This window comes from Pisolithus orientalis (assembly GCF_024613125.1).
Source record: "Pisolithus orientalis strain OTSU chromosome Unknown F5J12scaffold_36, whole genome shotgun sequence".
In the NCBI taxonomy this organism is placed as follows: domain Eukaryota; kingdom Fungi; phylum Basidiomycota; class Agaricomycetes; order Boletales; family Pisolithaceae; genus Pisolithus; species Pisolithus orientalis.
In genome coordinates this window covers 169,406-193,284 of record NW_026260817.1, presented here as the reverse complement: position 1 = coordinate 193,284, position 23,879 = coordinate 169,406, and the positions used below count along the sequence as shown (strand labels likewise).

The 23,879-nt window shown below is 48.0% G+C and overlaps 4 protein-coding genes across 4 annotated transcripts; 2 read left to right on the top strand and 2 right to left on the bottom strand.

Moving 5' to 3' along the window:
• Positions 1 to 782: 782 nt before the first annotated feature.
• On the top strand, positions 783 to 3,089 carry F5J12DRAFT_957728 (heterokaryon incompatibility protein-domain-containing protein; the record flags this gene model as incomplete). The annotated part of the gene is made up of 2 exons (XM_051749889.1): positions 783 to 1,232; positions 1,283 to 3,089. 2 exons carry the CDS (start codon positions 783 to 785, stop codon positions 2,990 to 2,992), a joined length of 2,160 nt encoding a protein of 719 aa, XP_051596684.1. The 3' UTR covers positions 2,993 to 3,089.
• Positions 3,090 to 16,998: 13,909 nt separating this feature from the next.
• Positions 16,999 to 20,341, top strand: F5J12DRAFT_929133 (glycoside hydrolase family 92 protein; the record flags this gene model as incomplete). The annotated part of the gene is made up of 16 exons (XM_051749482.1): positions 16,999 to 17,284; positions 17,334 to 17,689; positions 17,749 to 18,320; positions 18,369 to 18,461; positions 18,512 to 18,604; positions 18,655 to 18,688; positions 18,745 to 18,758; positions 18,806 to 18,936; positions 18,992 to 19,010; positions 19,066 to 19,174; positions 19,228 to 19,515; positions 19,593 to 19,615; positions 19,680 to 19,796; positions 19,897 to 19,991; positions 20,082 to 20,162; positions 20,206 to 20,341. The coding sequence occupies exons 1-16, from the start codon at positions 17,106 to 17,108 to the stop codon at positions 20,339 to 20,341; spliced, it is 2,340 nt and encodes a 779-aa protein (XP_051596683.1). The 5' UTR covers positions 16,999 to 17,105.
• Positions 20,342 to 20,562: 221 nt separating this feature from the next.
• F5J12DRAFT_772601 (uncharacterized protein) lies at positions 20,563 to 22,580 on the bottom strand (the record flags this gene model as incomplete). Its single annotated transcript, XM_051742268.1, has 6 exons — positions 20,563 to 20,759; positions 20,817 to 20,911; positions 20,991 to 21,106; positions 21,219 to 21,531; positions 21,554 to 21,898; positions 21,967 to 22,580. The coding sequence occupies 6 exons, from the start codon at positions 22,578 to 22,580 to the stop codon at positions 20,563 to 20,565; spliced, it is 1,680 nt and encodes a 559-aa protein (XP_051596682.1).
• Positions 22,581 to 22,827: 247 nt separating this feature from the next.
• F5J12DRAFT_896096 (uncharacterized protein) lies at positions 22,828 to 23,399 on the bottom strand (the record flags this gene model as incomplete). Its single annotated transcript, XM_051747910.1, has 3 exons — positions 22,828 to 22,988; positions 23,045 to 23,185; positions 23,243 to 23,399. The coding sequence occupies 3 exons, from the start codon at positions 23,397 to 23,399 to the stop codon at positions 22,828 to 22,830; spliced, it is 459 nt and encodes a 152-aa protein (XP_051596681.1).
• Positions 23,400 to 23,879: the final 480 nt, after the last annotated feature.

Below are 23,879 nucleotides of genomic sequence, written 5' to 3'. Positions count from 1 at the left end.
TCGCCTGCGGAGTCTCATTGAACTGGTGAGTTATGACATTCATATCTCAATCCAAGCAGTTGTGCAGCCAGCAACTGGCAGTTTCAGTGCAGCTGATAACGGTACTTATGCTGAGTAGAGCAAACGGTTGGAATGATGGCAAACAACCCTGGGCGTTCATAATACATAATCGGCCAAGGCCTGCGACGCCGGAAAACCCTTCCGCATTGGCCAGGTACGGATCGCCTGTGAATGATGGGATCTACCTCAGATCGTCGTTTCAGGCAGCTGAGGCCCGAGCCCAGCCATTATAAACCTGGAGTGCAACTCCGCTCCACAATGAGGATCTCGTCAAGCGGCCATCACTTATTCAGGGAGTTGCATACGCGTGACCGGAACGTCGAAGAGATGGCGAGCAAGGTCTTCCACATCCACGACGCTGGGGACCTACTTTAAGTGTTCTTCACACAAACGGCGTCCACCCAATCCAGAACTGGTCTCAGTTTGAATACGTTCTGGCTTCTTGGGATGCTGAGAATGTGTATCGTCTCCAATAATGGGCTACTTACTTGAGGTCGAGCACTAAAAGTAGACGACAAAATGACCACTATGTAGGGGAACGAATTCTTACCCACTGCCGTTTGGATGGAGATATGAGGGGTATTCAAGTTCGGCTTCGGGAATAGTTGCAACTGAATATTGTGATTGTGGAAAGGTCGGACCGATGTCATTGGTGCTCCCTCCGCAAGCCTGAAGAGCGCACATCAGGTGCAATTTCAAGACAAGATCTAACTATCGATCACATGGCCTCCGAGTTTGCAAAACTTTGTGAAATGTGCTCAAAGCTGGACATACAACGCATTACGCACCTCCCCCATCCCTGCCGCGAGCTGCTGCCCTGCTCAACATCCCCAAACGTGGGCAGATACCCAGCATATATCGCTCTTGGATCTGTCGGTGAAATCAAGAGTCGGCGCTTAGGTTGCGATCTTTGCCATCTCATCGCCGAAAGACTGGATAAAGAGCCCTCAGACCTCAGTGGAGAATGTCGTATAACGGAAATCTCAGAGTTTTGCAATTTCAAGTTGCCGAAGACAGTCGAGGTGCAAGATCCCAGCGTTACGCATTTCCATCTTACACAGGCCTCCGTGATTTTTGATACGTCCGAGGCGAATCTGTTCCAGGGACCTTCCCTCCCTTGGGAACTCAAATCGAGAGATACCCGAGGAACCCACTACATTCTTTGTTTGCAGGTCAGCAACAACCGTATCTTGTCAAGTTGAAGCTTAACAGTGAGATCAAGGCTAAGGCCAGATCCTACGCCGAAGCAAGAAATCCAACTCTGGTATCCACCCAAACGGAACAAGAATTTCTCGGCACCATCGGCGGCAGATGCGTTTCCGTACAAGTAAATACACAGCTCATACGCTCATGGCTCGAACAGTGTGAAAACAAGCACGGGAGGGATTGCAGGCCTTCCTTGCCACTTCCGGTGGAACAAGCTAGAGAGCCGACCTTCGTGATTGACGTGATCCAGTCATGCCTCGTGTATACTCCCTCGCAATGCCGCTATGTTGCCTTAAGTTATGTCTGGGGTACAGTTCCCGTTTACAAGCACCTTGAAGAGAACACCCAAAATCTTCGGAAGACAGGTTCCTTACACTCATTGCCTATCCCCGCCACAATTCAAGATGCCATTATCCTAGTACACGCCATCGGAGAGCGCTACCTATGGGTAGACTCACTTTGTATCATCCAAAATGACTTGCAGATGCTGCAAGCGGAGATCACGCGGATGGGATCAATTTATTCGAAAGCTCTGTTTACTATAATCGCCGCCTCTGGGGATAATGCAGACAGTGGCCTTCCAGGTGTCAGGCGGGGATCCCGTGAACAAGTACAGAAGGCTTTGAAGTTCACCAACTGTGAACTCCTGACGGTCATTGATGTCCGTCAGACACCAGGTGGGCTCGACGACACACCGTGGGCACAGCGGGCATGGACATTCCAGGAACGAATCTTGTCCAACCGGGTGCTGGTATTCTCGGAGAGTCAAGTTTACTGGAGTTGTCGTGCAGCAGTGTTCTCAGAAGAACGAGCTCTAGAAGATGTCCGGGACATCGATCAGCGGCTCTTTTCATTCCCCCAGAAAGTCGCCGCTGACTGTCTGTCCTGGGAGCCTCTGCAGCCATCCGAGTATGGCGATCTCTATGCTGACCTGCTCTCCGGTTACCGAAAGCGGCGCTTGAGCTATCAAACAGATATTCTGAACGCGTTTAATGGCGTTTCCGAGATTCTTGCAGCACTCCAGGACGATACATTCTTCTGGGGCCTTCCGGGATCACTTTTTTCATATGCAATGACATGGCATTTCACCGGTCATTCTACACGAAACCATGTTCTTGTCCCCATCGTCGGAAGCAACGGCCTCAAAGAGACGATCCCAGTTCCTTCCTGGAGCTGGGCGGCATGGTCGGGGGACTCAAACCATCCTCCTTTTCTCCATGCTGGAGATGGCGGTCCTGTGCGACCTGTAATTGATTTCAACATAGTGGACTCAAAGCATCAGCTGATTAGGATTAAAGAACGGCCATGGCAGGACCACCCAAATGATGGCGTTCATCCTTTATGGCAGGAGCAGGAACCTCACCGGCTCCAATCTCTCACACAGTGTTCCCATTCCCAAATTGGCCAGTTGTACTTCTGGACCAGTTTTGCGAATGTAAGAGCTGTTCGACGCTGGAGAGTCCAGGGACCGCATCGGGTGGGTAGGGTGGAATACACACTTTCCCCACCTCCAAATTTTCAACCAGACCAAGGGCCCGCCAATTATCGCTCCGAAATTGTACTCCAGGACTTCATCGTGGTTGCGGCACGTGGTGTTAGAACTCTGATCCTTCTGGCTATCGAGTGGAAAGATGGTGTAGCATACCGAGAGGGAACAGTTGCAGTTGACGAAGCGGACTGGCTTCAGATCAAGAACAGGCAGTGGCAGTTGATCACACTGGGATGATTTACATAATTACATGGAATGGATAGCTACGCACTTCATATGCTTGCCTCTTTTGCTACCCACTTTAGCATTGGAGTTGCAGCGATGAGCCGGGACGTGTTGGATGTTAAGTATCCATGTGAGTCACAGTGTTATGCAGGCCATATCCACCTATTCTGTTGGACATGATGTTCCCATCTGCCTGAGAGGAGGGTTAGGTTGATGGACACACTCTGGTTCAGATCCCCCACATCAGAGTTGATGAGTGTACTGAACATAGTGATTTAGAGGACAGAATTTTCACACTGATAATACTTATGACTGTCATTTGGATGGAGATATGGGAGTATTCAAGATTGGCTTAGGGAATAGTTGCAACAAAATATTGTCATCTAACCCATGTGGCTCTGCCCTGCTGCTTGGAAGACATACCTGAAGCCACAGTGATAGCAACAATGCATGTGTGGAGGCTAATGTGGGGACCACCAGGTATGGATGCAATAGTGAGAGAGGGTGATTCTTAAGAGGAGGCCAAAATTAAGACTATAAAGAAGGTCTCAGGCTTCTGTGGTAAGAAGACTGAGGTGCACAAGGAAAAACTAACTGCCTAAGTGCAAAGAATTATTATGTAAGCTTGTATGCTGTAAGCAAATAAACATAGGGGACACATGTTCCAACACATCCCCTCAGTGTAGCAAGTCTTTAGAAAATAATTCCCATACCAAGAGAAAAGCATTCATGCTTCTTGCATGACAGTCCCTTGGTGAGAACATTGGCGATCTGCTCATTTGTAGGAATGTACTTGATGTCTGCTTCTCCATCTTCAACCTTCTTGCAGATAAAATGATGACAAATAGCTATGTGCTTCATGTGGTCATGGAACATTGCATTGCTTGTCAGGGCTATTGCAGACTGATTGTTGACTGGGAGGGAAGTGGGCTGCATGGTCATATCCATATCTAGTTCATGTAGTAGCATTCATAGCCAAAGTATCTCTTTTGCAGCTGCCAAGACCACCATGTACTCAGCTTCCATGTTAGACAAAGCAACAGAGGTCTGTTTCTTGGATGACCAGCTAACTGCTCCACTGGACAGAGTAAAGATGTAGCCAGTTACAGAATGGCAGTCATTTGCATCTGTGGCCCAGTCAGCATCAGCATAGCCTACAAGAGAGCTCGCAGAGTCTCTTGTGTACTGTAAATGCACATCAACAGTTTTTTGAAGGTATCTGTAAACTTGTTTGAGCATGGTCCAGTGTTGGTTGCCAGGTGTAGACACATGCCTGCTAAGCATGCCCACAGCAAATGCAAGATCTGGCCAGGTAGCCAGCATAGTGTGCATTAACACTCCAAGAGCACTTTGATATGCATGTAGGTCATAGGCAGGAGCATTGAGTTTCTCTAATTTTAAGTTCTGCTCAATGGGTGTGGACACTGTGCAGCTATCCTGCATGCCCATATGCTCAAGAATGAGCTCTACATAGCAATGCTGAGACAATTCTATGGTTCCTTTGTTGTGATCTCATATAATCTCCATACCAAGGATCCACTGAGCCTCACCTAAGTTGGAGAGGTCATTCTTGGCTGATAATTGGACTTTGAGGTGGTCAATGGCCTCATGGCTCTTTGAGAGGATCAGTTTTGTAGAAATATCTGTAGGCTACCTCAGTAGTGAACAAACTACTGATATATTAGATATACCTGTAGGCTACTACATTTTGAAGGTAGGCTGAGATGAGGGACCTAGGAAGGAGACTCAGGCTTCAGTTAGAAGAAGTCTGAGGTACACCTGAAGGAAAAACAAACATCCTAAGTGCGAAGATTTATTATGTAAGCTTGTATGATGTAAGCAAAAGTCAGGTAAAGGGGACAACACTTCAACACACCCCCTCAGCATAACAAGACTTAGAAAATAATACCCATACCAGAAGAGAAATGCTCATGCTTCTTGCATGATAGCCCCTTGGTGAGGACATCAGCCACCTGCTCATTTGTAGACACATACTGGACTGCAAAGTCCCCACTCTCCACCTTTTCATGAATAAAATGATGATGGATTGATATGTGCTTGGTGCAATCATGAAACATGGCATTAGCTGTCAGTGCTATTGCAGATTGATTGTTGACTAGGAGGGGGGTTGGTTGCACAATCTTGACTGCAGCTAGTTCATGGAGTAAGGTGTGAACCCACAGAAGTTCCTTTCCAGCTGCTGAAACAGCCATGTACTCAGCTTCTGTGCTCGACAGAGCTACAGAGGTCTGTTTCTTTGAAGACCAGCTTACAGCTCCACTGGACAGGATAAAGACATAGCCTGAGACTGAGTGACAGTCATTAACATCTGTGGCCCAGTCTGCATCAGCATAATGAACAAGGGAGCCACTAGGGTCCCTTGTGTACTGTAGACATGCACTCAAAGTTTTGCATAGGTACTGGTAGACCTGCTTCAGCACAGACCAATGTCAGTCTCCAGGGGTAGTGGCATGCCTGCTGAGTACACCTACAGTGAAAGTGAGGTCAGGTCATGTTGCCAACATGGCATACATCAGCACACCAAGTGCTGATTGATATGACTGAAGGTCACATGCAGGGGCATCAAGTTTTTCAAGTTTTAGGTTTTGCTTGATGGGTGTAGACACTGTCCAGCCATCCTGCATGCCTATGCACTCAAGAATCAACTCTATATAATGATGTTGGGAGAGTTCTATCATTCCCTTGTCATGATCTCATATAATCTCCATCCTGAGTATCCAATGAGCTTCTCCCAAGTCTGAGAGGTCATACTTGGATGACAGTTGGGTTTTTAGACATTTGATGGCTTTGTGGCTCTTCAACAGGATTAATTTATCACCGACATATGCAGCTGCAATGATTAAGGCACTGTCTTCAACCTTGAAGAATAGACTATGGTCTGTGTCACTGTGCATGAATCCAAGTGACTCAAAATCTTCTTGAAGTCTTGTATACCAGGATTTTGGAGCTTGTTTGAGTCTGTAGAGCACATGATAAAGGTGCCAGACAATGTCACTGGAGTCTCAAAAGCCTGGAGGGGGGTGAAGATAAATTTCTTCCTCAAGTTTGCCATTCAAAAAGGCAGACTTCATGTCCATCTGATGAACTTCAAGATTGTACTTAGCAGCAAGGGCAAGTAGAATTCTTATTGTAGAGAACTTGGCTATGGGCACAAACATCTCCATGTAGTCAATACCATGCACCTGCATGAATCCTTTTGCAACAAGTCACTCCTTGTATTTATCAATTTCACCTGTCAGTCCTCATTTTATTTTGTAGACCCATTTCAAGTCAATGATCTTTTGATCAGGCAGCCAAGGGACCTCCTCATATAATCCTATATTTTTAAACATCATGAGTTCATCAGCCATGGCTGCATACCAGTGATCAGCATCAGGACGACACATTGCCTCTGTGAGGGTTGCTGGTTCATGATCACATGACATGTTTGCTTGGGACTTGCTGTGCTCCACTCCACTCATCTCACTCATCAATGCTGCTGCATACATCAGAGCCTGTGCTCTCCCTGGCTCTAGACAGTTCTGCTTGCAGCTCTCCACTGATGATGTGAAGCTTCATGTGTCCTCCACTTCTTCTCTGCCCATTGGCATGATCTACTCTCTGTCTCTGCCAGAGCTTGAAGCTCTCCACACCTTTATTGACAAGCATCTTGGCTATGGTTTCATCAAGCAGTCCACCTCCACTCACAGTGCCCCTGTCCTCTTCATAAAGAAGAAGGATGGTTCACTCTGCCTCTGCATAGACTATTGAGGACTCAATAAAATAATGAAAAAAGATCACTATCTGCTGCTGCTCATCTCTGACCTACTCAACTCTCCAAGCTGCACTAAAGTCTATGCCAAGATCAACCTCCACCATGCCTATCATCTAGTCTGCATTGCAGATGGAGATGAATGGAAAACAGCTTTCCACACTCGTTATGGTTCTTACAAGTGGCAGGTAATGCCATTTGGCCTGACTAATGCACCTGTGGCTTTCCAGTGATTTGTTAATAGCATCTTTGCAGGCACGCTCGATGTCTGCATTGTGGTATACCTTGATGACATCCTAATCTATTCACAGGACATGGAGTCACACTGTGAACACATAAAAGAGGTACTCTGCTGCCTTTGAAAGCATGGTCTCTATGCCAAGCCAGAGAAGTGCAAGTTTCACTCTGACTCCATTGAGTACCTCAGTTATGTTCTTTCTCCCTCCAGTCTCACCATGTCTGCTGAGAAGGTTCAGGCAGTCTGTGACTGGCCTGAGCTGTGGAAGGTGCAAGACATCCGGTCCTTCCTTGGTTTCACAAACTTCTACAGATGATTCATTAATAACTACTCTGACATTGTCATTCCACTCACTCACCTCACACGAAAGGGTGCTCCTTGGAACTTTTCTGAAGAGTGCTGCTCCACTTTCCTCTGCCTGAAGGATGCCTTCAGCTCTGCTCCTGTTCTCACTCACTGGGTTCCTGACACTCCACTTACAGTTGAAACTGACACCTCCGACTATGCCATTGCTGGCATTTTGTCACTCACCTGCTCTGACAGTGAACTCCACCCAGTCACTTTCTACTCCCACACCATGACTGTGCCAGAACTCAACTATGATACCCATGACAAGGAGCTGTTGGCTATCTTCAAGGCCTTCCACCATTGGCAGCATTACCTAGAAGGTTCTGCTCTATGTTTACACAGGAGCAACTTGCATCATCCCTCCATACCACTACCCTCATGGCACCTGTGCTCCATGCTGCCATGGTCTTCAACATTGAGTGCTTGCACTCCAACATCATCTCTGCCTTACCATCCAACCCAGTCTCTGTCAGCCATCTCCCAACCCTGACCAAGCCTTGGTGGTCCCTGGACTCTGACAGTCTACTCCACCTTGATGGTTGCATCTTTGTCCCTGACATTGATGATCTCTGCCTTTGAGTGCTTCATTTCAAGCATGACCATCCTCTAGCAGGTCATTTCAGACAAAACTGCACCCTAGAACTCATCTGCAGGGACTACATGTGGCCTAACCTCTGCTCCAATGTGAAAGAATATGTCAGGTCCTGCACTGCCTGTGGATGGAGTAAAACTCCATGCCACCACCCCTATGGTCTACTGAAGCAACTCCCTGTCCCAGAGAGACCTTGGAACTCCATCTCCATGGACTTCATTGAACACCTCCCAAACTCCAATGGCTACTCTGCCATCCTTGTGGTAGTGGACCACCTCTCAAAGCAAGCAGTGTTCATCCCTACTCACAACTCTGTCACCTCTGCTGAACTCACTAAGCTCTTCCTTACCCATGTCTTCTCCAAGCATGGAGTACCAGCTAATGTCATCTCTGACAGAGGTCCTGAGTTTGTCTCACACTTCTTCCACTCTTTAGGAAAGGCCCTTGATATCCATCTTCACTTCACTTTGGGTTACCACCCAGAAGGTGATGGCCAGACCAAGTGAACAAACCAGACCCTCAAGCAGTACCTTTGTGTCTACTGTAACTACCAACAAGACAATTGGGCTGAGCTGTTACCTCTAGTGGAGTTCACTTTCAACAACACACCAAGTGTGACAACTGGAGTTTCTTCCTTCTTCACTAACAAGGGATATCATCCAAACCTGTCTGTGGTCCTTGACCAAGACTTCACCTTTCCAAGGGCTCATGAATATGTCATTGAGCTCTCCACCCTTCATGACTTCCTCCACTCTGAAATGTTCACCACTCAGCAGCACTACCAGGGTCCAGCAGATGCCAAATGCATACCTCCACCTGAGTTCAAGGTTAGAGAACAGGCCTACATCAAAGCCAAGTACTTCCACTCCACCCATCCTTCAGAAAAACTCTCTGAAAAGTACTCAGGTCCATTCTCCATCTTGGCCAGGCCAGGTACACACTGTCACCCTTAAGCTCCCTGACTCTATGTGCTTGGTACATCTGGTCTTCCATGTCTCACAACTGGAAGCTGCAGTGGCTAACCCTTTCCTAAACCAACAACAACCTCTGCTTCCACCAGTGGATGTTGATGGTGACCTTGAGTACAAAGTATTGGAGATACTCAACTCTAAGGTGGACCACCATCACTGCCACTGTCAACTCTTGTATTTAGTCTGCTGGGCTGGTTATGAGAACACCAATGAAGAAACCTCTTGGTTGCTTGCAACTGAGCTAGATCACACTTCTGACATGGTTTCCACTTTCCATGAACATTATCCACACAAACCTGGCCTGTACCAACCTCCACTGTAATACTCTGCCCACATAACCTTCCTCCATGGGCCAACTCCACCCCTTACTGAACTACCTTGAGTACTTTAGAATTTCCTCTGCTCATCTGTCTTACTTCTCAGACACACAAATAAAATCACAAGTCTATTTCATAGTAATACAAAAAATATACAAACTAAAAACATGAAGACAAAAGAAAAAAGAAAACTACCCTACTCCTCCATCACCTGTTCCTCTCCACCAACCTCCTGTTCTTCTCTGCCTCCTTGCTCTCCTCCAACTTCCTGCCCCCCTCTGACTTCCTCCTCTTCCTCATTGTCCCCATCTGCACCTTCATCTGCTCCATCATTCTTGTCCTCTGCTGCCTCTGACTGCAGCCTCTTCCATCCTCCTCCTGCATGCTCAAACTCAGCCATCTTGGCCTCACACACATCCTCCCTCCTCCTCATCTCCTCCCATTCTGCCCACTTGTGGTACAGCCCCCACTCATTGGCTGTCTGCTCCATGGCCTCCACCATCCACTTGGCTGCCCTTGCCATCCTCTTGAAGGCTGTTGCAGCCCTCTCATGTGCCTCTGTGTACCTCTCCACAGCCTGCAGCTGCCACTCCTGCTCCTACTCTGCCCACCAGGAGGAGACCCCTGCTCCTGAGGGTCCCTCATGTGGTGTCTCTGGCTCCTCCTCATCTTCTCTGCCTACCTCCCACTCATTGTCTGCCTCTTCCATCTCCATTGCTCTCTCCTTCCCCTTCCCTCATGGCCTTTTCTTCTTCTCCCCTTGGGAGCTCCCTGTCCCTGCTCTCTTCTGTGATGGTCCCACCACCATGTCCTCCCTCATCCAGCTACATACCTTTTTCTTCTTGTGGCAGGGCACACAGGCCCTGGTCTTGCCTTGTCCTGGCTCACACTGTCCTGCCATCAGACTCACTACACAGTGAGTGCAGGGGGGCTGCATGGTCACAGTGACCACCACAGAGGTCCCAGGGACCCTCTGGGTAGTGTTGACATCATACACCATGCTGCGTAACCTGGAATGAAAGTAAGGTAAAATAAAAGTACAAGTCAGCTCCACCTGACTTGCAGTACTCCACCACTCACTTTTGTGTGGCCTCATCCCACCTGGCCTGGGCCTTCTGCCTCCAGTCATGCCTCCTCCACCTTTTGTCATTTGGCCTCCTCTCATTTGGCCTTGCACTCCACCTTGTGCTCCCTCTCTCTCTGCTCCACCTCCTCCTACCAATGAGCTTTCTCTGTGTTCTTCTCATGTTTGGTGTTGGTTGAGTCATTGGTGAGGATGACCAATGTGTTGTCCATGACTTGGAAGTAGTTGTGGGAGTGGCCTGGGGTTGGCTGGGGGGTTGTGTTCTCATGCTGGAAGGACATGATGATGGGGGAAGAAGGTATGGGGTTTCTGTGCCCCAAACATGTGTTTTTAAGTGGTTCTTCAAACTCTGATGGAGCTCCACCACAGTTAAACTCTGGTCCTTGAGGCATCAACTAATTTCAAAATGATCAAACTCATGTTGATCTCATTCCATACATGTGGCCTTCAGGGGGGGGTACTGTCATCACTGTGTGTTCATTCTAGGTCCTCACTCACTCTGCACCCTCTTCCACCAGTCATTCACTCACTCCACACCACCTCTGCCCACCTTCTGTTGTCTACAAACCACATCTGCTCTGACTGCTGTCAGACTTGTGTTGCTCTCCTACCGGACCACATGGACCATTCTCTGAGGAGTCATGTGACTACCCTTTGGCTTCTCCCTGACAGTGTGCAGTCAGGTACTCCACAGCATGCACACTGCATGGTCCAGTGCCTGGACTGTTTCCTTTTTGGGGTGTTCTATGTTACCTGCTTGTATGTCCTCCATCTACCCTTCATTTATCATCTAGGAAGTTTTACTTGAAATTTTACAAGTCCCTGTATGTCAGTTCTGATTCCAGTTACTGTACCTCCATAGTAGTATAAAAACATGTATCATACTCCACTGTTCTTCAGTACAAATATCAACTTAGTTCCTACTCCCTCTGTCTCTGTCTTCTGCCTGTTGGAGTTACCTCTGACTTTCCATCTGTACTCTCCCTCTGAAATATGAGGGCTGAGATCATGCAAGGGGGTAGCACATGAGCTAAACCTGATGCCCTCACTCTGCTGTGAGTCAAAGTGTGGAAAGCTGGTGAAAACCAAACAAATCCAACACCAAAGACAAATGCAAGTGAGTGGTGGTTTGCCTTCATGGAACCTGGAGTGCAGAAGAATTTAAAGTGGGGGAATTTCAATGGCAGGTGCTCCTGGTGCAAGTCATTGACAAGTTATGCAGGAGAAGACAAGCAAGTGATGACTGGATGGGGGATGCTGAACAGAGTGAAGGTGTTCAGCTGAAAGTACTTGGGAGTAATGGACCTTGATAGAATGTGCTCCTGGCACAGGTTGATGATGAGTTATGCAGGAGTGGAGGGATGACTAAGCAAGAGTTGCTGACTAAGTGTGGACAAAGCTTCAGATACAGGATGGAGGTAGATAGACCCTTGATGGAGCCTCAACTACCAAGTATGATGAAGGGTGACAGATAGACTCTTCTGAATGAGCCTCAACTGTTGATGATGAGATATGCACTGAACTGACTGCTGAGTGACTTCTGGATTGCTTGTTCACTTGGGGGTTGTAGTTAAGTACATGGGGGTTTATATACTGTGGGGGGGAGTGCAGCTTGTGACAAACAAGGCACAAACACTTGGTAAGTAATGAGTAAGGACTGAGTAATCATGATGAGTAAGCAAGAAATGAAAAGTAAGCAAGCATAGAAGAACTGGTAAGTATTGGAAATAAACAAGTCAAGGGCAGTCAAAATATCACAGTATGAGTCAAACAGAGTCAGAAACTGGGTAAGCACACTGATATCACATTAGGAGTGGTGATACAAGTCAGATCTTGGCAGAGACATCTCTAGATCCAAAGATGGCATGATGGATGGATGGTGTTTCCAGATAGGGAAGTATTAATTCCAGAACTGAAGGGCATGAGTCAGGCATTAAAGGGGCTAGGGAATTGGGGGTCTGTGGGGCAATGGGAGCATAAGCAATCATGTCTCCCACCCTTTCATCCTCTCAGCAAAGTTAACAAAAGCTTCATGAACAGGGCTCTGATGGAGGAGGAGAAGGGGGGATGTCTTCTGCTGGATCCTGCAGTAAGAAGGCAAGATGCACATCATACTTGTCATGAATGTGATCAGGGAGGCTGGAGAACAGTAGATTATGCTGCAGCTGTTGCAATGCAGGAAGAATGACAGACAAGATTGGAATAAAGACAGTGCAGGGAGCAGGGAGGAACAATCCATATGCTTCATCAACTGGGGAGATCAAAACGACCACATAAGACCTTTCTAACTGAGTGACAGACCTGAGGTGACCAAAGAATGTCCTTCTGGAAGTCATACTGACAAGGAGAACACACTGACCAAGCTGCATGGGACAGGATGGGGCTGACAATGAAGGGATGAACCAGGGGGCTTCAGGACAGAAGCTGGTGGGAACACCTGGCAGATATACATAGCTACTGTCTCTGGCAAATGAGACAAGCAAGATGATTGACAAAGAGGCAGCCATTATTGATGGACTTAGCAAAATGAGCATCTGATGGATGGAGTGCTGTAGAAATGCATAGAATGCCATACATGGGCACTAAAAACCTTTAATGCATGCATAACTCACTTCCTCTTTTCTCTTTAGCACTGATGACTCATTCTTGTGTGAAGGATGACTGCTCACATTCAGCAGTCTTTCTACACATGAGGCCTCTAGTCTTCATCTGCATACATGGCATGGGCATTGTGCACAACTTGTTGATGAGTTAGGCAGAGTCAGCTGTAACCACATCCACAGCACCTTTGGTGTGTGACACCACTCTGCCTTTGTCTCAGTGGACTTCATTCCTGCCAACACTCTGCCAGTCAGAGTTCTGTTACTTCTGTCAGACTTGCTTCTGAACCTCTCCCCAGACCTCATCTAGCATCAGAGTTGGTCAGAGTAGGCCCAGACTTGACAATATGTTGATTTGTTGGGATGACAGGTTCAGTATGGACATGTGATCTGTCTCCAAACCATATGCTGAGATTTTTGCAAAGGCTTGAGCAGAAATCATGAAGTCTGGATTTGGTACAGAAAATTTCCCAAATATTTCTGACAGTCAGAGTTTGTCAAGGAATATGGTTAGCCATGTTCGTATTGCAGGCAGACTACCTTCCATGGTCTAGTTACTGTACTGACAGAATCTCATTTCCACAGTGACTGTAAGTACTTGTTACACATCTACTAGAGCCATGTCTTCTTTTTGGCTCAGACCCTGGAATGGAAAACATTTTGGTGAGGCCTGAAAAGGAAGGAGTTCCAGTGGTGAGTTGGTTCCCACACAATTATGACCCTGGTAGAGACCTTGCAAGCAAGGTAATTAGAGCTAATTCAGCAATGAAGTCCCACAAAGAATCCAGGTGAAAAAACCCAAAAAAAAGTCCCAGGCCTTCATGACATAAGCATACAGAGTTCAAGCAGAGCTCCAATTTAGGAGGAGAGCATCTAGTATATGGCCAAGATGCTGTGCTAGAGGTGGGTTTATGCATCAAAGCTCCACTTGTACAGCATCTACTCTTGCTTCTCCCTCTGTCCATTGCCATGCCCCCTTGTAAAGCAGTGAAATTGTCTGACCACAAGGGTAAATCTCATAGTTTGCAGTCCCCAGATGGTCACTCAACACAAGTGTCATGGTCAGATAAGGATACATTTGCCCTTCTTGACCTCATTGATTCCCAGAAGGCAACTGCTGGTGATGGTTTGAATTTCAAGGCACCATTTTGGAATGCCTGTGCAGCTTCTCCAATGCTTGCAAACCCTGAGAAAGGGGGGCCCAAAACCCCTAAAGCATGTAAAGAGAAATGGAAAAGGGTGTGTGAGTCAGTCAAATGACAGAATAACTAGCTGATATCACACAACTACAAAGTACATACACAGTCATTGATCATCTCAGCCATTCATCTGGATTTGTGTATTCCCTGAAGTCAGGGACTGATATTGGTGTTGCAAATGAGAATTCATGGGATGGTTACATGAAGGTATGATTCAATCTGATCAGATTGAATGTCCTGTGCTAATGGTGACATCAGCAGGTCCACAAGGATGCAGCCCCTCATAAAAACAAGGGATGGTTATTCTATGACAGGATGAATGTGCTCATACCTTCCAAGTGCAAGGGCTTGAATTGCTTTTCAGCATTGAGTATCAACAATTCTTCTGGAGGCCCATCCTGCACCAGGTTGAGTTCTTCCAACAGCAAGAGCATGGGGAACAACATGCTGTCCCCAGGGTCACCTTCCATTGACTTCACAGTACCAGAACCTGTCAGAGGAAGTGCACCTAGCACACCAGCAACCAGTAATGATGTGGATATGTCACCCATCATTCCATCAGCATCACTGTCTATGACCCAAACAATTTTCTACCCACTCATGACTGGAAGTGCTGGCTTCAGTATGCCAACAACTTCCTATGCTCCACCATCATGGCCATCTGTTAATCAACCTTTGTTCCACTCATTGGCAGCTGGAAATCCCATCCCCCCTACACCAACAACTTCCCATCACCTGGCACCATCTACCATTGCTTCAGTTCATAGCAGATCTACTTTTAACTGGTGCTCAGACCAGTCTGCTGCCCCCCCCCAGTACACCATCAAACTTCACCCCTCCAACTGCCCCATCATTCAATGGCTCATCTGTCAGCTCTGTCAAGCCATCCTCCAGTATTTCAGCTCATATGGAGTGCTCCAGAAAGTGGAAGAGCAGTTGGAATGCCATCCATGATCACACTGATCACTTCCTCTGACTCTTCCAGTGGTGGAGGTGATACAAAGTGTTATGCTAAGACTGAAGTCAAGGTGTAAGGGGAGCTCAGCCACAGACTAAAGGTTTCTACTGAGTGACAGCTGCAGTAACCTCTGTAAATGACAGAGGATTTGGGGGGAACACTGGTAAGAGTGGTCCTGGTAAGGGACACTGAGGGCAAGTTCTGAGAATGCTGCATATGATTGAGCAGCTCAAGTCTGGAGTTCCAGGACTTGAACTGGCAGTCTAAATACTACAGGGAAATGGACCATGAGGTGTCCACATGTAATGAGCTAACTACACCATTGGTTGAGCAATGATGACACATGTCCTAGGCATGTAAAGAGGCAGTAACACAAGTGGTGGAGGTAGAGAGCCATCAGATCAGAGAGAAGATGACTCTAAAAGGAAAAGAAGTCCATCAGAATGAACACAGGGTAAATGTACAGTGAAACAAGAGAAAACAGGGGTGAAACATAACACATAGCCTTCAACATCATCTATTCCAATGGATTGTACATACAGATGATGTTGTGAATGCAACATAAGGTGGGAGGGATATGAGCCTGGATGTCCATGCCATACTCTGGAGGCATGACAAGAATTCAAAAGTGATGTTTGATAACTCCAATTATCTGTTCAATCATGTTTTGAAGCTGCACATGGTGAAGGTTGTAGCATTCCTCAGCATTTACTGGTCTGTAAATTCCAATGAATTATGAGTAAATAAAAACATCAATAGAGATACTTACCATATGTGCATACAGCCCCATTCTGCAAGATGGTATCATTGCCCTTGGAATGGAGTCAAGAGTTGGGGGCAATTGGGGAACCCTGCATTGGCAAGGTAGTACTTGCTGTCCAGAATAGCAAGATCACTCAGCTGCACATTGTGATAGACCAATGAGTCAGCTGCAGATCCCTCCCACCCACTAAGGACATAAGTGAAATGCATATCGAAATCACAGCAAAACAGGCAATTCTGGGAGGTGAAACCTTTGTGATCTTGCATTGCATCCCTTTCCTCTGAACTGGGAGCATACATGATGTGCATCCCATTGATTGCACTGATAGCATCAGTGAAGAATGGGAAAAATTTGGGGTTATTGCAAATCATTGGGTGGATGGGGGCATCACTGCACAGCAATCATATCTACTTGCTGTATATATCACAAGATGAGAACACAAACAGAATTTTTTTGAAGTACCTAGAACAATGATTAGTCCACTGAAAATGGTGTGGTTGAAGACTTACTTTGAGATTGTGCTGTTTGACCTTTGAAAACATTCACCTACATGTCTGATGGACAAACCAGTAACAGAGGTATACAGAAAGATCACAAGTTGCTCTTCAAGTGTAACATGTTTGGAAGGACTGAGACCATGCTGTTGGAGCTCCCACAATAAGATTTCAAATATGTGCTTGTGAACTGCAAGTTCTGTATGAATTTGCTTGGGATGGCTGTTCAACAACTCAGCTACCCACCCACTCCCAGTCAGGATCAACATGTGGTATGGGATTGGGTCAGCACACCACATCACTTCCATGACAGCCTGTAGAGCATCTGCCAACACAAGTAGCAGGGATAAGAGTTGGAGGTGATGGTGGATGAGGATAAGAATGAGGAGTTTGCAGCATCAATAGTGGTTGTCGTTGATGTTGATGTGCCTTTCCTCAGTCTCATCATCTGCAGCATCAGGAGGGTCCCCACCCATCAGGTTCCCAGTTATGCCTGACTCATCAGCCATGCTATAGGTAGTTGTGTTGTGGTTATTGATATCACCTATGTCTCCTCCTAAATTAGAGCTCTGCTCGAACTTTGTATGCTTATGTCACGAAGGCCTGGGTCTTTTTTTTGGGTTTTTTCACCTGGATTCTTTGTGGGACTTTGTTACCACACTAGATCTTAGCTTTGGGAATGGAAGCCCTGAGGATCTGGCAGTGTGATGGTCACGTGCCCCTCGCTTCTCAACGTCTATTACTACTACCCACAATACTAAATTAGACTTATCAGTTTGAGTTGCAGCGATGAGCTGGGATGAGTTGGACGTTGCCAGGTGTCTGAGGGAATCCCCTCTGTTAACGATGAACGCCCGTTCTCTGCTTAGTTCGACTCTCCTGATATGCCTGCTCACCGCAACATCACCGAAACCCATCCCACTTGCGTTCTCGGTTCCACCCAGCGACGCAGTGGACCATGTCAAACCGTAAGTTACCCCCTATTCAAGCACTGCTTACACTTGTAAACTTGTTCAGGCTCATCGGAAACGGTGGCGACTCACCAAATGGCTCAGGAGGAATGATTCCCTCTACTGCACCCCCCTTTGGCATGACACGGTGGGTCGCACAGACGCGGGAAAACTACGTCTCTGTCACACCTTACAACTACACCGACATGCGTATACATGGCTTCCAGGGAACACACCAACCCGCTATTTGGATGGGTGAAAGTGGTCAAGTGGTCGTCTCTCCCGGTGCTGGTGCTGTCCGTACCGAATTCAAAGACCGCGGGATGACATTCAGCCGTGACGATGAGGTCACCTCTGCCAGTTATTATAGCGTAGAAATGGATGCAATAGAAGGGGGGAGAATCCTAGCAGAGCAGACCGCAAGTGAGAAACGCGACCCACCGTCTGTCCCCTACGTTCCAACTCACTCTGCACTCCACTAGCATCTCGCGTCGGTCATCTACGCTTTACGTTTATCGGAACGAATTCACCTTACATTCTTATCGAGGCTACTCGTGCTAGCGTATTGGGGTCCTCGGATCCCTACAATGTCACATATCCGGAAGGCGCAATCCTTATCGACCCTACCAACAGGGAAATATGTGGAAAGAACCCGGAACGGCAGGATTTTATTATCGAGCCTGTCTCTACACCTGCCAGAAATTGGAGCGGTTACTTCTGCGCCCGTTTCGACGAACCCTTCGACTCATGGGGTGTTGCGCAAAACGGAACCTTATCGGAGGGGAGCACAAAAGGCGGTGGTGTCTTACTATCCGGTTATGCGCGCTTCAGCCCCTCTCTTAGACAGGTCACTGCACGAGTCGGGGTATCGTTTATCTCGATCGAGCAGGCCAGGAGAAATTTGGATATCGAGATTCCCGATGACCAATCTCTCGAAGAAACTGCCAAAGCAACACGCACTGCATGGGCAGAAAAACTTGACAGGATCAAGATTCAAGGAGCTACGAAAGACCAGAAACAGGTGTTTTATACCGGGTTCTTTCATACCCTACAGGTGCGGTTGCCTCCTCTTCCTGGTAGTTATTAATACCGCCGGGAGCAGTATCCGTACGAACAAGACGAATATGGTATTTATTATTCTGGATACGACGATGCAATCCACGAAGGCATTTCATACACTGGGTACTCGAACTGGGTGTGCTCGATTCGTTGCCTTGGTCTGTGAAACGTTCATCGTAGTTCCAGGATACCTACCGTGCTGAATGGGCATGGCTTATCCTTTTTGCTCCGGAGCGCATTCCTGGGATGGTACAGAGCATGCTTCAAGATTACCAGGAGGTACGTTAAGTCTACTACCTATACGAGGTTAGTATCATCACGCTGCACAGGGAGGCTGGCTTCCTATGTGGAAGAACATCATTGGTATGTACTGACCCTACCTTTCCTGCTTTGTCGTGTGTCGAGCTCACCGACGCCAGAGACCAATATCATGGTAAAGATTTGTTCCTCTGACTCCCTGTGCATAACGAACATATGTAGATTGCCACACACGCCGACTCGCTCATTGCAGAGGCTGCCTTGAAAGGCATCACTGGGTTTAATATGGAGACCGCCTGGGAAGCCGTACGCAAAGATGCTACGCATCCTCCAGTAAATGACACCACTACAGTGTAGGTCAACGTACGCCTATCCCTCACAGGATAAACTGACTTACATCCTATGCAGCTACGCTGATCGTGAGGAGGTAAGTGGCCGAGCACGACCGCGCTTCGTCTAACATCACACTCTGGCGCACGTAGAATGTAGGCTACGAGGTCCGCGCGGGCCTTACCTCCGTATATGAGGAACGTGGGTGGGTGGCAGCTGACGTCCACTCTGAAGCAGCTTCCCGCACTCTCGACTACTCGTGTTCGTCCTAGTTCGCTCTTCTCTCCCAACTTTCTTCTCATCTAACATCACAGACGACGATTACGCTGTCTCTGTTCTCGCCAAAATACTCGATAAACCTACCGAATCCGCATTCTTCCTGAACCGTTCTCTCACAAACCCATTTACCATCTTCAATGCAGCCACAGGATTCATGGAGGCGCGGAACGCCAGTGGGCAATGGGCAGGGCAGGAAGTGGGATGGACGGAGGGTGATATGTGGGCGTATACCTTTGATGTAGTGCAGGATATCCCCGGATTGATCGAGAGACGAGGTGGCAACAAAAGTTTTGTGGAGTTTTTGGATGAGCATTTTAATGGCGGTGTGTCTTGTTCCTCTTAGTTCTTCATTCATCTTAGTCTGATGGGGTCTTTCTGATGATGGCATGATTCTGCACAGGCCATAATGACCACACGAACGAGGTAAGATTGCTAACACTTCCACGAACGACTTCCCTAATCTCATTCACGATGAATCACATCTCAGCCTTCTCATCATATTCCTTACTTGTATTCATTAGCCGGTGCAGCGTCCAAATCCCAGACGCGTATTCGACAGATCGCTGAGGAGAACTACAATGCTACGGTGAATGGGCTTTCTGGGGTGCGTTTTTTTTCTTTGTCTGTTCGTCGCTAGTTAGTTGTTTGTCTTCCTCCCGCACTTTCAGAATGAATCACGTGAACTGACGACAGCCATCAAATAGAATGAAGACTGCGGACAAATGAGCGCATGGTATCTCTTTAGCGCTTTGGGATTTTATCCCGTTGACCCAGTCTCGGGAGAATATGTCATTGGGAGGTACGCCAAACTATTCGTCGTGTGCTCTCTTCCTTACCCTTCCATCCATACACATTTTACGCCATCACCCACGGTAACTTGAATTTGCAGCCCCTTCTTCGACACCGTCACCCTCAATTTTCCCCCTTCCCCTTTCTCCAACTCCACTAAGAACGGCGGCACCTCTCTCCAGTATATCCGCCCCAAATGCTCCCACCCAACCATACATCCATAGTTTACGCATCAACGACGTGCCCATTACGGCACCGCTCATCACACACGCGGACATCGTACAAGGAGGCGTTTTCGAGTTCGCAATGAGCGGGGTACCGGAGAGGTGGGGGAGTGAGACACTCGTCGGGTCCGAGTGAAGTGACTCTGAATCAGCGACTTGGTAATACAAAGCCATCGTATGGTGTACGATATCCTCTACATGAATGTGGTTATTATTTAGCAGGGTTGTAGTTACGCTATACCCTCTCTCAAACCACACCGAGTACCCAATTATAACTCTTCCTGTGTTCAACATATCGGAAGTTCGTGGTAACTGGTATACTAGCAGTCATCTATGATAACGATACGCACGCTCCGTTCATCCTCTCCCAAATGAGAACCCACGCTGCCCGGCCTGTTGGAAAAACTGGGCAAATGGGTGGTCCGCCCCACCGCCACCAGACCCATGTCCACCGAACCCACCAAAGCCAGCAAAATGAGATCCCGCGAACGGGCTCCCGCCTTGTGATCCGGTGTCGTTGGGATCGTCGCCGTTGTCGAAGCGTTGTCGGAGTTCTTTATTACGGATATCAAAACACTTATTGTAACGAGAGTGGTGGGAAGAGGACACACCAGGATTACTCAACACCTCGTACGCTTCGTTCACAGCTGCCATCTTCGCCTCGGATCCACCTTTATCGGGGTGGGCTGTCATCGCTGCTTTGCGGCTGCACTCATGACCTCAATGAGTCATATCATCCAGTAAAACGAAGAGGGAGGATGTAGATGAGAAAGGAAGACACGTACAATGCCTTCTTGATTGTCTTGGTATCCGCGTCGCGAGGGACATCCAGGACCTTGTAGTAGTCTTTCGTCTTGGACTGTTTCAGGAGACGTTGAGCTTTTTGTAAGCGGTTAAGGACCTACAAAGGGACGACATGAGTGCTTGTTCATCGGGAAACCCAGGAATCACCGGAAGAGAAAATGCACACTCGAGAAACGAGAAAAGAACGACTCCAGGAAGGATTTACTGACATCACGATCTCTCCTCCCACTCCCCTCCACAGCTCTCTCAAATGCTCTTACTGCCTCCTCCCACATCTCCTTCGCCAATAATGCCTCACCCTTCCCAACCCACCCATCCACTTCCGGCCCTCCTTCACCACCACCAGCATACATCTCCCCGGCCATCCTGTGTGCCTCTGCCGACATCGCGAGCAGTGCGTCGCACCATGCCTCACCCTTCTTGACCAAGTTGAGATGCGTATACGCACGGCATGCAGCCCGGAGGATGTGTGCTCGTCGAGGGACTCTCAGTACGTGCGTCCGGGATGGAGATGGACGATGCCTTGCTTGGTTTAGAGGGAGACGCGAGGTGTTCGAGGGTAGCTTGCTGACCCAAAGCCCGTTCGAATGTGGCTGCGAATCCATCGCCGGGGTACATGCCCGCAGGACCAACGATGTGCTTGACAACGCCCATCCAGTCCCCCTTCTGAAGGAGCTTGTCGAGCGTCGCGAACCCTTTATCCAAAGACTTTGCGAGCCGATGTGCAGCAAGACATTGTGGCGAATCTGGATCGAGGTAGAGACATTGTTTCAATGGTGGAAGGTGCGACGTGTGCGAAGACGAGGGGGAGGGCGGAAGAAGGAAATAGGCGAGTCGGAAAATACGCATGAGGGACGCGCTCGTTGGCGGTGAGAGGTGTGATAGGCGACTGAGTGTTACAGAAAGCGTCAGTAAAACAGAAGACGAGGAGACGAGGAGACGACGAAAGACACGAACCTCAGGTCGACCACCGCACCTTGTGGATCACCACCCGCCAAACTGCACTCCGCCTTCGTCTGTCGCAGCTCTGTACTATGACTGGCCACACGCAGAGCCTGGGTTGCAGCCTCGGAACACACTGTCCACAGCTGTGCGCGTCGTGCATCTTTCGCTTTCTTCGCTGCTGCCTGTGCGTCCTTGATATCCGCTCGCAGCTCAGCTACGACAGAGTCAGAGTCGGAGGCTTTTGCAGCATAGGTGTCGAGGGTTCTCTGTGCCTGCGTCCAATCACCGTCTTTCATATGTATCTTGGCTATCATGAGTATGGCCCGATCGAACTCTCCCGACGTCAACTCCAAAACCTTTGAGAAATCCTCGAGAGCGTTCGCATGTCTATTAGATGACAAGTAGGCAGTAGCGCGTTTATAGAAGAGAAGATAGTCGCCTGGGGAGAGGGAGATGGCATCTGAGTATGTCTTGGCTGCGTCGCTCCAGTGGCCTGCTGAGAGGAAGGCGTCGCCGCGTGTGACGAGCGGTTGGAGGTTGGGATGGGCGAGTCCACCCGACTGGTTTGCTTGCACCAGAGGTGGGACAAGAAGAAGCAATGCAGAAATACACTGAGAGAACCGCATCCAAACCAGAAACCTATTCAATACAACTTCAAGGGGAGTGTTTCAATACAAACTTCGGGCGACGTGTCTCAACAAGCCATGGAGTACCTAATCCGGTAAGTAGTATTACATGGGCAGAAAGCCCCTGTGGCAAACTACAATGTTGAATTAGAACTACAGTAATAGCTACAAGTAGTCGTTATCATTTTCATTATCATAAGTCTCTTTAGGTTAGAATCATTTCTCAGATTATAGAAATCCAATGCAGTCACAGAACTTGAAGAATAGCGCATATGAACGCCAAGGCCAAGATGCCACGAGAATGCCCTTGAACTCTTCTCATAGCACCGTTCGTCCAGGAAGGCAGCACCACCGCATTGGAGGGGATAGGTGTAGAGCTGATGGCAAGCGCCGTGGGATATACCACAACTACAGGAATTGATACGTCAGTACACAAGATGGAATATCTGGCAGCCTTCACGAACTCTGAGATGCTTGAGCTGATACACTCGGGAAGTCAGAAGTGAGAGTAGATTGGTCCATGACCTCACTGCCGGACTTTGCATACAGTACAGATGATGACGGAGGTGAATACGCCACCATTTTGGCGGAGGACATCTGGGATGCTATCGCACGACGTCAATGCTGCTGGTCTACGATGGAATCCACACAAAGAAACGCACATTCAACAATCGTGTGTGGGACGATATTGTCAGCAGCATTGACAGCCGCGCCTGTAGAGCCGAAGGAGTTGCTTTCCACAGCGACTTCGGTCAATACTGGCATAGCGACCGAGCCATACACGAACGATGCAGTAACAAGGAGCGATGCGAATCTCATTGTCTCGTCACGTCAAGGGAAGGAATGCGGGGGATATGGATCGGAAAAACCATGATTGAAAACGAAAGGATGAGGTTTATGATGGTACAGCAGATGCCCCACCAAGGAGGGATGTCATATGTTGGCCTATCACAGAACATTCGCCTCCAAATTGCTGGATAAGCGCCCCGCCATGGCCCAGGGTTAATCAGGTAATGTCAGTTGGCCCAAACTCACAGATGAAAATCGTCTGACCCACGAATCGAGAGTCGAACTTGTGGTACATACCATGGTGAATTCGTTTATAAATTGCTAGCGGGCGGTTTCACTTGGTGACCTGTCCGTAATTTCCGTAAGGACGTTTCTGAATTCGGGCCTTACAGAACTGTTGCTAGACGTATGAGGACATGCATTCGACATTACAGTTGTTTCAGAAGTTCAGACGTTCAACGTTCATGTCCCGAGTGAGAAGTTGGTGTTTGAAAATCGAAAATCGAAAAA